At 36.7% G+C, this 10520-nt stretch overlaps 2 protein-coding genes across 2 annotated transcripts; one reads left to right on the top strand and one right to left on the bottom strand.

The window, feature by feature from the left end:
- Nucleotides 1-567: 567 nt before the first annotated feature.
- On the top strand, nucleotides 568-1678 carry LOC136228746 (uncharacterized). The gene has a single exon (XM_066017214.1). It carries the CDS (start codon nucleotides 728-730, stop codon nucleotides 1487-1489), a length of 762 nt encoding a protein of 253 aa, XP_065873286.1. The 5' UTR covers nucleotides 568-727; the 3' UTR covers nucleotides 1490-1678.
- A 1619-nt stretch (nucleotides 1679-3297) lies between these two features.
- Nucleotides 3298-9168, bottom strand: LOC136229372 (mannan endo-1,4-beta-mannosidase 2-like). The gene is made up of 5 exons (XM_066018112.1): nucleotides 8030-9168; nucleotides 6156-6353; nucleotides 4833-4955; nucleotides 4145-4356; nucleotides 3298-4038 (listed from the first exon to the last, which is right to left on the bottom strand). The coding sequence occupies exons 1-5, from the start codon at nucleotides 8408-8410 to the stop codon at nucleotides 3645-3647; spliced, it is 1308 nt and encodes a 435-aa protein (XP_065874184.1). The 5' UTR covers nucleotides 8411-9168; the 3' UTR covers nucleotides 3298-3644.
- Nucleotides 9169-10520: the final 1352 nt, after the last annotated feature.

Raw genomic sequence — 10520 nt, 5'->3', positions numbered from 1 at the left:
CTTAAATCAAATAAACCCACAAAACTATCCCTGAATTTTCCATAAACCTGCAATTATACCCTAATCTGGCGGATTTGCTAAACGGCAATGAAATCAAACCTTTTTGTCTCCAAAAAAATTGGATGACGGTAATCAAAATTCATTTGGTTTCTTATTGTTTTCTATTGCTATTGCTTTTGGATTAATTAGGAGGTTTAGACGCCATTTTATTAGGTTGATTGAGCTTTTATGAAAATGAATTTTGACCAATCTGTTCTTCTAACTTGTTTTTAATCGAAATTGAATGTGCATATTTTTTTTCTGTTTGTGATTGGTTGTTCTTTTCTGAAGTTTTTCTGGAGATAAGAAGGTTTGATGTCATCGCCGTTTAGCAGCTCCGTCAGATTAGGGTATAATTGCAGGTTTATGAAAAATTCAGGGATAATTTTGTGAGTTTATTTGATTTAAGGGCAAATCTGTTTTTCCGAGAAAATATAAGAGCAAATATGTGTATTAACCCTCAATTTAATTAAATTAAGTTCGATTCAAATTTTTTTTTCGTTGAAATACCCTAAATTTCCCCCCAAATTCATGGCGCCAAGTTTAAGCGCCAAATTCTCCCGCCCGCGCCAATGATATTCTCTCTGTATATAACCAAATTGAGAATACAACAAATTCACAATTTAATCAGAAAATTCCAATCTCGATCTTCAACCTGTCAAAACCCTAATTTTCTCTGTAAATCGCAATGGTCGTCTCTCTAGGTCCCGGAAAATTCTACGGCAGCAGCCTTCCTAGGCCTCGGATTTACACCGACGTAAAGTTCAATTCCGAGCGTGTTGATCCGCCGGCATCCGTGATGGATCCGTTTTACACTTGGGCAGAGGAGGCTCACTGGTCTATGGGAGGTCTGAGCTTCAAGCGTCTCCGCCTTCAAGGCCGAATCGAGGGAAACGTGAACAAGTTACGCAAGCAGAGGGAGAAGCAAGCGAAAGAACGAGCCGTACATAGCCCGAAAGCCACAGTTCCAGCTCCGGGTCGGGTTCGGGTTAACGGCAAAGGAGTGAAGAAAGAGAGGTTGAGATCTGGATCTAGTTCTGAATCTGAATCTGATTCGCCATCGCCTCCACCGGCTCCGAAGATAACAAAGAGGAGGAGGTTCGTGGGTTTGCTTGAGGAGGAAAGCGAAGAGGAGGTAAGTGTTATGGAGATGAAGAAGAAGAGGAAGCCGGCGAGGAAGCTTGCGGCGGATTTTGAAGAAGTGGCAAATGAATCTCCGATTGGGATGAGAACAAGGAGAAGAGGAATGGTAGAATCCGGTAACAGCAGCGGCGTTGCTGATGCGGTGATGAAAGTTGTTGAAGAGCTGAACAAAGAGAATTCAGTGGAGAAGGCAATGAAAGCTGGGAAAAAGGGGAAGAACCGAGGAGACAGTAGATCCAGATCCAAATCCAAATCAAGTCCTACCAATTCTGTTAGGGTTTCACCAAGATTGAGTAAGAAAACTTAGAACTGAGATCTCTTGAGGTAGCATCTGTTCTTTAGTGTAGAATCTTATATCTTAGTCTTAGTATGATTCTCTTGTTCTAGCTTCATTGAAATCAAATCGACCTTGATCATCATTAAACATTTGATCTTCCTACTGTATATTTGGTTTATCCTTTTCCTGATTTCGTAATACATACAGTTTTCCCCATTATCTAGCTTTTTCTGATATCCTGTGTTTCCTCTTACACCTTAATCTTGTCGTATTTTGAGAAAGCAGATGAAAATTGTATACAGATGTGAGCTTGTTTGGATTGGGTTAGTTTAATTTTGAAGTCTGTTTGGCCTTATTTGAGCCTAGTTAGATTAATAGGGTTTAGTTGGACTTGAGTTTGAGTACTTTCAAGTGTAATTTCGGAAGACTTGGCTCAAGCATGATTGATGAACAAATCTGGTGCCAAGTAGGTGCAAAATTTGATATTGATATGGTCTGAAAGTCTCTAATTAGGGGGCGTCACTTGATTTTGTGAGTGATGAGTTTATCATTTCGAGCATACATGAAAAGTCCGCTTTAACAAGTGGAATATTTGACATTAGTATGGTTCGAGACAATTGTAGAAAGTCTCTAAGTAGGGGCGTCACTTGATTCTGTGATGAGTTTATCATCCTGAACATAGATGAAAAGTCCTAAAATAAGGGGAAAATTTGATATTGGTATAGGTTAGAAAGTCTAAATTCTGCATCATTTGATTTTGTTATGAGTTTAGCATTTCGAGCATACATGAAAAGTCGGCTCTAATATCTAATATGAATTGCAATAATGTAGGCCAATAGGATTTTCGATATTATGTCTTGAATCAAATCCTTACATCTAAATATATTAAAAACACATTTAATTAATAACATTCAATTACTTCTTGTCCCATTGCTATTCTTAACTTTCACTCCAAGGTCGAGCCTTATTAATCAGATTGTTAAAACATGTGGAGTTATTCAGTGAATATAAGCACGTCCAAGTAGTACATATGAAACTAGAATCACCATTCGAGAAATATAACATATCAAATATCAAAATAGGCATATAGTTTTTTGGAAAGTATAAATTTAGGTTCCACGTACTAAGTAACATCAATATAGACTTAATGTTTAAAAAATGATACAAATTTAGGTTTTGATAACGGAATGAATCACGTCATTGATATTACTCCGTTAAATTCTATCAATTGTACGTGGATGGAGAAATCAAAACTCCTAACGGAGTAATAGGAATGATGTGTCCAATCTGTCATCAAAGCCTAAATTGATACCTGTTTTAAAGGTTAAGCTTATATTTGTTTTATTTTGTACGTGAAACCTAAATTAATACTTCCCTAAAAACTATAGGCATGTTTTGGTACCTTATCCCTACTAAATATGATTCTGTCTGATCTTCGTTTGGAAAGTTTCCATAGACCCCTAAAAAATCCACCGTAATCACGCTCATCCTGATATATGAGCACGTTATAGGTGATATGTAGCTTGTCCACTTCAAAGCTCATTAACCACTCGATCACAGTATATACTACCCAAGGTGAACTATTCACTACTTCATCCACTCATTAGACATTGGAACGGGTTAGCCATCCAACCTTGTTTCTATCCAATTTTAGATTTGCAATTGGAACGGGTTAGCCAGTCTCTGCCTTCCAACCTTGTTTCTATCCAATTTTAGATTTACAAGTGAACTTGCAAGATTCTTGCAAGATTCAATCACGTCAATAAGTATTATTAATAACTAAGCATCAGCAGCAAAATTTCAAGGAAATATTTCAGCTTGAAATTAATAGAAATGTGTTCAGTCAAAAGCTTGGAACTTTGGGTTGCATAATTCTGAAAATCTATTACAACTCTTAATACATTTGATTTTAGGCAAACACAAACTCTAATCTAATCTAAAACCTCTCAATAGTAACATCTTCAACACAGATTTTGCAGCAAGTTTCCATATAATCTTTGCTGCATTATACCTATACTACGTAATCTAAAAATATGAATCACATAACTCGTGTGAAATTTAGACGATATGATACAAAGCTGTGCGAACCTGCCGCCTTTTCCTCGAGCAAATTGCCGCCACAGAATAGATCAAATTTTTTACCTTTCCGAAACATTTATGTAGAATAGAAATTTCAAACTGCAGGCTAACACAACGCTTTCAAGTTTTGATTTGGTATCGGAGTTCCCTGGAGTCTGATCAACCTGCAAGATAGTTCGGTTACAAACCTGTATGTTGATGGCCTTTCCCAAGGCACGATCCCGAAATCATCATTGAACTCTTCCATTCCCTCGACGAAAAACTGCCAGACCAATGCACCAGCCCCAGCTCGTTTTCTCTTTGCTGATTTATAGATGATGTCGAACACAGTTTTGAAAAAGCGATCGCGGTCTTCTGGCTTGTAGTCCTTGTTCAGGTTGGAGTATCCAAATTCCGTGAAAAGGACTGGCTTATTTAGTTCATAGTGACCGTCTTCAATGTGAGAAAGCATCCACTTGGAGACGTATGCCAGTTTGTCTTCGAATTCTTGATTATGAAACCTAGTAAAGCGAATGGTGAGTCCGATGTAATTAATCGAGAAAAGCCGAAGCAAATGCTGGGAATTTCACAAGGGGCAATGCAGGGTTATGTGAATGTAATGCTTACCAATGATCTGGGTATATATGGACAGAGGCGAAATCAATGCCTGGGACTTTGTTGTTGCGAATAAAATCAGATCCGAGGTTTGCTGCCCATTCTTCCGGGTTGACAGTCAATCTTTTGGGGTTTTTAGGACCATAAAATCCTTCCAAACCCACAGTCAATAGATGGTTTCTATCGATTGATTTCACGTAAGCCGACATTTCCTCAATCCAAGCCTACAATTCCACAAAATAGAGTCAACACTTTAACAAGATTATAAATAAATTTATAGACAATCGTTTTTCATATGTTCATCTAGGACTCGTGACAATTGACAAGGAACCCGAGAACCCACGAATCCAGGATTCTGATACTTAGCAAAGGAAGCATAAAAGAAGCAGATTCGTGATATTCCGTGCAAATGAAAAGATTTTGTCAAGAGAATTCATCACAGTTACATGTCAAAAACGTTCTAATGTCTAAGTTCGCAAGCACAACAATAGATATTTGTCGAGGCGAAAAAAACACCATGATAGTAGCAGCATTCAAGTTATCAAATAAAACGGTATAAGTTCTTCATCCTAATTCCAAAAGGGTAAAAGAAATCTGCGGAAAAGTTACAACTTTTATTAGATTTATATTGTAAATCAGACGGCTTAAGCCCATAGTTATGCTCACATGATTATAACAGTTAAAGGAGTTCACAACTTACTTGCAAAGTGTCGCCAGAAGGATCAGTCATGCAGCGAGGTTCGTTTATCAGCTCCCACGCAAAGATGGTTGGATCATTCCGATATTGAATTCCGGTAATGGTGTTTTTTCTCTTCAGCAACGTCTGTGGAATGATATATAAATGGTAGTTTCAGGATTACATATACGAAATGATTAGGCCTAAATTTCTTGTTAGATTATGACATCAACCACCTAGCTCGGACACAGAAGCATAAATAGCTTATGCTGTTACAAAATAACGTGTAGGCCACACATTGGTGGAGCTAGAAAAAATACTTGCGGGTCAATGGACAAAAATGTGTTAAAACTTACAACTTTTTTTGGGACTACCTATCAGCTACGGCTATTTAATCGCAGATTCAGTCATAATGCCAAATCTGCTATAAATTCTGAATAGACTGTAATTGCGGGTGGAAATTATACATGGAAATTTCAATATGTAATTATAATTTTCTTTATTTCTCCCTAAGTCAGAGGTCAACGGACACATTGTGCCCCCCTGTAAATCCGCCCCCGGATGCACAATTGCATACACCACGGGTTAGAAAATTACAACTCCATATCTATGACTAAATGATGATTGGAGTCCTTACAAGGCGAAATCATGACAAAACATGAACATACAACAACAACAAAGCCTTAGTCCTGAAATGATTCGGGGTCAGCACAAAACATGAACATACAATCACAAAATTACATAGAAGAGAATCGGTGAAAGCAAAGCAAGATGATTAGAACTAATAAAATAGATCACTATGTAATCTTTTTTTCCCGAACTATGACACCAAGGGCAGTGTTAAGTGGAAGGATTTTGATCCTCCCGAGTTCCTGCCATATTGGAGAAATCTCTATCCTAATGATTCATTGAGATTTAATTATTTAATAGATGAGAAATTACTTTTGAAAGTTTCACAATCAAATGTGAACCGTTCATTTTGAAACGAAGGGTGGAGATTCTACGAGATGAAGTGTCCGTTTGGTTCTCCTTTTTGCTGTTTTACTCCAAACAATAAATATAGAGTGTTTGGTAAAGATCGAGAAACAAATGCTTATAGCTATTTTGGAAGAAAAATCGGCTAAAATCGCCCAGCTACTAGTAACAGCAAACAGTAAACAACAGTTGAGCCAAACAGACCGGAATTATCAAGTTAAGACAAACTTGAGACGAACCATTCATATGTGAAAGTAATCACATTCACAGTTATTCCACGACAATTTCAATGATATAACATTTTAATGTCTACTACTGGAAAAATGAACTCCATTGCAGTCCTAATTATTGAAGAGCTACGTGAACTCGTACCTTTACATAGTTCTTGAAGTATTTTTTGATGGTTGGATCATAGAAGAAAGAATCATTGGATGCGCTCAAGCCGATGCCTTCTTCCCAAGCCCACTTCACATACTGTGTCTTCCCACCATATGCTCTTAAGTTATTGACTAAACTAAGGAGCAGTCTGATTCCGTGTTGTCTTGATTCTGCAATTACATGATCCAATGCCTGCCATAATCTCAGTCAATAAAACACGGATTCAAATGGAAATTTTGACTCAGAAACAATTGTATAGCTTCGTTTTTCATAGAAAGAAAAGAGAAAGTATACGTAGTCCTAGAAATTTCCCATTGATCTTTACTCGGACATTACTAGTTCCTATGGGCACGGAAAACAATTGAGTATTCTCAAAGAACCATTCAAAAACCCCAAAATTAAGCAAATAGACAGGTTTCAGGAATAGTTATAGAGCAAAACATGGAAAAAAATCTTGTGGGCGCATTTCTAGTGATTTTACATGAACAAAATTTGTAGTTTTATCCATCGACATCTCATCGGTGGTGTCTGCATGTGTCTCTTTTTTCATTCTAGGATCAGTGAAACATCATTAATCAATACTAGCAAATCAATTCACATCTTAAACAAAGTTAAATTCTTGGCCTAATGCATCCCTAGCCCTCAAACTTGTTCATAAAAGCCTAATGACCCCTTTCAGATACGGATTCAGGGGGCAGGGGGGCTTGAGCACCCACTGGTCGCCGGAAAACGTCAAAAATCTATGGAAACTGTGTACGGGGTTTTAATTTTTTTTCTGTAAAAACACCCAAAAAATATCAATTTAGAACCTATAACTCACAAGAGACCACCACAAGCACCCTGTCATTGAATCTTGAATCAGTCACTGACCCCTTCAACTTCAAAAACAACTAATTAATCCCTTGAAATTTCTTAAAAAGACACAATTAACCCCTAAGTCCAACGTGCAGAGCAAGTGGAGGTTTGGCCAAGTTGTAGTGTGCATCACATTTAAGCAAGTTCAGGGTTCAATAAACCATTTTAAGTCAGTTCAAGATGCCAATAGATAACTTTAAGCAAGTTTAACGAGTTAATCTGTCGTATCCAAAGTTCGGGGCAACCGGCTTCTACTACCAATTTGGAGGGGCTGTGTGTCACAAAGCCAGGTCAGAGCCAGGCCAAAATCCTCGTGCTGCGCCAAGAATTTCCTCAAGTCTCGGCCTGCCAACTCCTACCAAAAGGCTATATCCCCATTTAAGCGTCCCTTCAATGCATTCTATTCCATCCCGAAGGAACACCCAGTATTTAAACCTCGTCCTAGAATGGGCACGCACTATGAGCTCTCTGGGAGCCCATAGTGTCCATAAAGTTTCCCTCTATGGAGACATTCGCCTCCCTTCGCGAAGGAGGTATGCTCGACTCTCCTGTCCCCCGACAACTGGCCCAGGGTGGCAAAGATCCAACGGATGTAGTCACTATCCCTATACTGTTTCTTATACCAACTCAGCCTCTACCCTCAGAGCACGTCGATATATTCCATTCTCCACATTATATCCAAGCCTTCTTGTAGCTTGGCAATGCTTAGGATTGAGTTTGCCTACGGCCAAACTCACTCCCTAACATTGTGCATGTATTAGGCCTAAATTCTTTAGCAATTCTAGAAATGGAACCAACAACAACACAGCCTTAGTTCCGAAATGATTCAGGGTCGGCTAATATGAACCATCGTATAAAACCGTGAAATCAAGTCGTGTCAGAGACACAAATTCTAAATGGAACCAACAATGCAAAATCTAACTTCATAAAATTAACCAAATCCAAAACTCTTTCAAGCCTAGAATCTTAAACTCCAAACAAAACTAAGTAATTAACAAGAGAAAACTACAAACCTTGAAAACCTGCTCATCAAATTTACCAGGAGAAAGCTGAAGAGCATTGTATCCACCATCATTAAACGCCCAAGCTCTGCAAACAGTAAGCCCCATTTTGGAAGCAGCTTCAAGCATTTTACTAACCCTTGGTTTCCTTTCTTCTTCCACAGAATGGTCCATTAACCAATAAGAATTCCAGCCATTAATATAAAAAGGCCTACCATCCACCATAAATTGAGTCCCATTTCTGGTAACAAAAGTTAAATCTGAAGGAGGTACATGAGAATCAAGCTTCAAATCACCAAATGACATGTAAAGAAATGCCACACAAGAAGCAAAACCAAGAAGTGGAAACAAAATCCCATTCCCTGCCACCATTTTTTGTTGCATATGTGGCATATAAGATCTGAAAAATGGAACAAAATTGGTCTAAATTGCACAAAATTGCTCAGAATTGCAAATCCAAATACCCTTTTGTGTCTATTTCAAGAAACTTTCACAAATTTGAATACCCACAAGAGATTTTTGGTAACTTTAAGGATACCCAGATGCCTATATGACAAGAAACCCCTAAATGTGGTTCAACCCACATCAATTTACAGAAAGAAATGAGATTTTTTTGTTGCTTTCTTGTGGGGATTTATATACCATAAATAGCAGAAAAAGGAAAAGAGAAGAAGAAAACCCTATGCAATAGTGATACCCAAAGCAAAATTGAAGGATACCCAGATCCCAATCTGATAAGAAACCCCTAAATGTGGTTCAACCCACATCAAATTACAGAAAAACAAGAGATTTTGATGTTGATTTCTTGTGATTTCTTGTGGGATTTAAAGAGGGGGAAGAGAAGAACCTTATGGAAAAAGGGTCAGACTAAAAAAGAAAGAACACCTAACAAACTGAAGACTAAGAAGATGAAAATGGTGGTGGGTAAGTAGCTGTGTGGTAGAATGTTGGTATCAAACAGAATGGTGATGATGGGTTTGAATTGAATTGAACAGATCTATTTTTCTGATTCTTTCAATTTTAATAATACTATTTTTTCAGAGACAAGGTTCCAAACCCTATTCAACGACGCCTGTTGTGGGATGGCCCATATATCTGATTGAGGTTGTGATTACCAAAATTAGAGTGAGAAACTAAAAGAAAATTAGAAAAAGGAGAGATCTTTGAATTAAAATATGAATAAATCTTTCAACCTCATGTGCACACCTGTTTCTAGATCCGATTTTTTACATCAATTTTGCAGCTTTTTTTATTTGCTGCATACGTTTGAAATTGATTTGCATAGCATTTGTTAATTATGGAAGATTTGATGCTCAAAACATCTGAAATTGATTAAAAATAAATAAAAAGTATGGGTAAATTATATCTATGGTTACTGAACTTTATTTATTTTAACAGTACGATCATTAAACTTCAAAATATAATATAAAAATTACTCAATTTTATCGTATTTAATGTTATGACCACTAGTTTAGTCTCGATGTCCAAGGGTGGTCCAATTGGTTATACATTGTCAACTCTACATGCAGAATTGTTAGCTATTCTTTTCTCGCTTCGTGTCGTACGTGATTGTGGTTATCGTGAGATTTTGGTCGCTTCAGACTCTGTATCAGCTATTGAACTGCTTAAATGTGATCATGATCGTCAAGTTGGTTGGAAATTATTGTTGGTGATATTTCTACGTTGGCTCGAACTTTTTTGTCAATTGAGTTCGTGCATGAGAGACGTCAAGCTAATACTGTCGTGCATAATTTAGCTGGCTGGGCTAGTTCACTTTCTCAAATGAAAATCCTAATTTTCCTAATTGTGTTTCTTTCTTGTCGGACTGATTGTGCTTCTTTTGCTCTTTAATACAAGTTCTCGTTTATATAATTTTTTTTATCATCACTAAATTTCGATTAACATCTCAAAATGACTGTTTATGACCATAAAATTGAATATTCCAATATGTGGTGATATAAACAACTTTAATTTTTCAACCTTTTCGTATTGATGTCATTAAGATATTGTTTGGTTAGGAGAGGGAAAATTAATGTTTAGGGAGAAAAAAACTCCATAAATGGAAATTTTGGAAAATGAAAAATGTGGTTATATATAAATATAGTTCCAAAACAACTTTAATTTTACATTTCCATTTTAAGATTGTTAACGTCAGTTTGAGACATGAAATAGTCATACTATTAAAAAATGTAAAATTAAGTGATTTTATGTTACGTTCTTATTTTAGTAGTCATACTGTAAAAATTATTTATTGACCCTTAAACTTTAAAAATATAGAGTTAATCATCTAAACTTGCTTATAAAATCAATGCATAAGGTAATAAAATAAAATAAGTCTATGATTTTTGGAGAAGTATCAATTTAGGTACCACATATAAAATAGTATTAATATAGACATAACATTTAAAAATGGTACCAATTTAAGCCTCGATAACAGAACATGACACGTTATTTATATTACTCCGTTAAGTTTTATAAGCTGTACTTAATGGACTAATATGTT

Source organism: Euphorbia lathyris, chromosome 5 (assembly GCF_963576675.1).
Source record: "Euphorbia lathyris chromosome 5, ddEupLath1.1, whole genome shotgun sequence".
Taxonomy (NCBI): Eukaryota; Viridiplantae; Streptophyta; class Magnoliopsida; order Malpighiales; family Euphorbiaceae; genus Euphorbia; species Euphorbia lathyris.
The sequence above is the reverse complement of the archived record's forward strand: the minus strand, read 5'-3'. Positions and strand labels throughout refer to the sequence as shown.

What these genes read in the sequence shown, in the direction of transcription:
- LOC136228746 (XM_066017214.1), top strand. Translation starts at nt 728, where the DNA reads ATGGTCGTCTCTCTAGGTCCCGGAAAATTCTACGGCAGCAGCCTTCCT.
- LOC136229372 (XM_066018112.1), bottom strand. Translation starts at nt 8,410, where the DNA reads ATGCCACATATGCAACAAAAAATGGTGGCAGGGAATGGGATTTTGTTT. An exon ending in CTTCTGGCGACACTTTGCAA is followed by an intron (nt 4,357 to 4,832) that starts GTAAGTTGTGAA and finishes GTGGAATTGTAG; the next exon opens with GCTTGGATTGAGGAAATGTC. An exon ending in CATATATACCCAGATCATTG is followed by an intron (nt 4,039 to 4,144) that starts GTAAGCATTACA and finishes TCGCTTTACTAG; the next exon opens with GTTTCATAATCAAGAATTCG.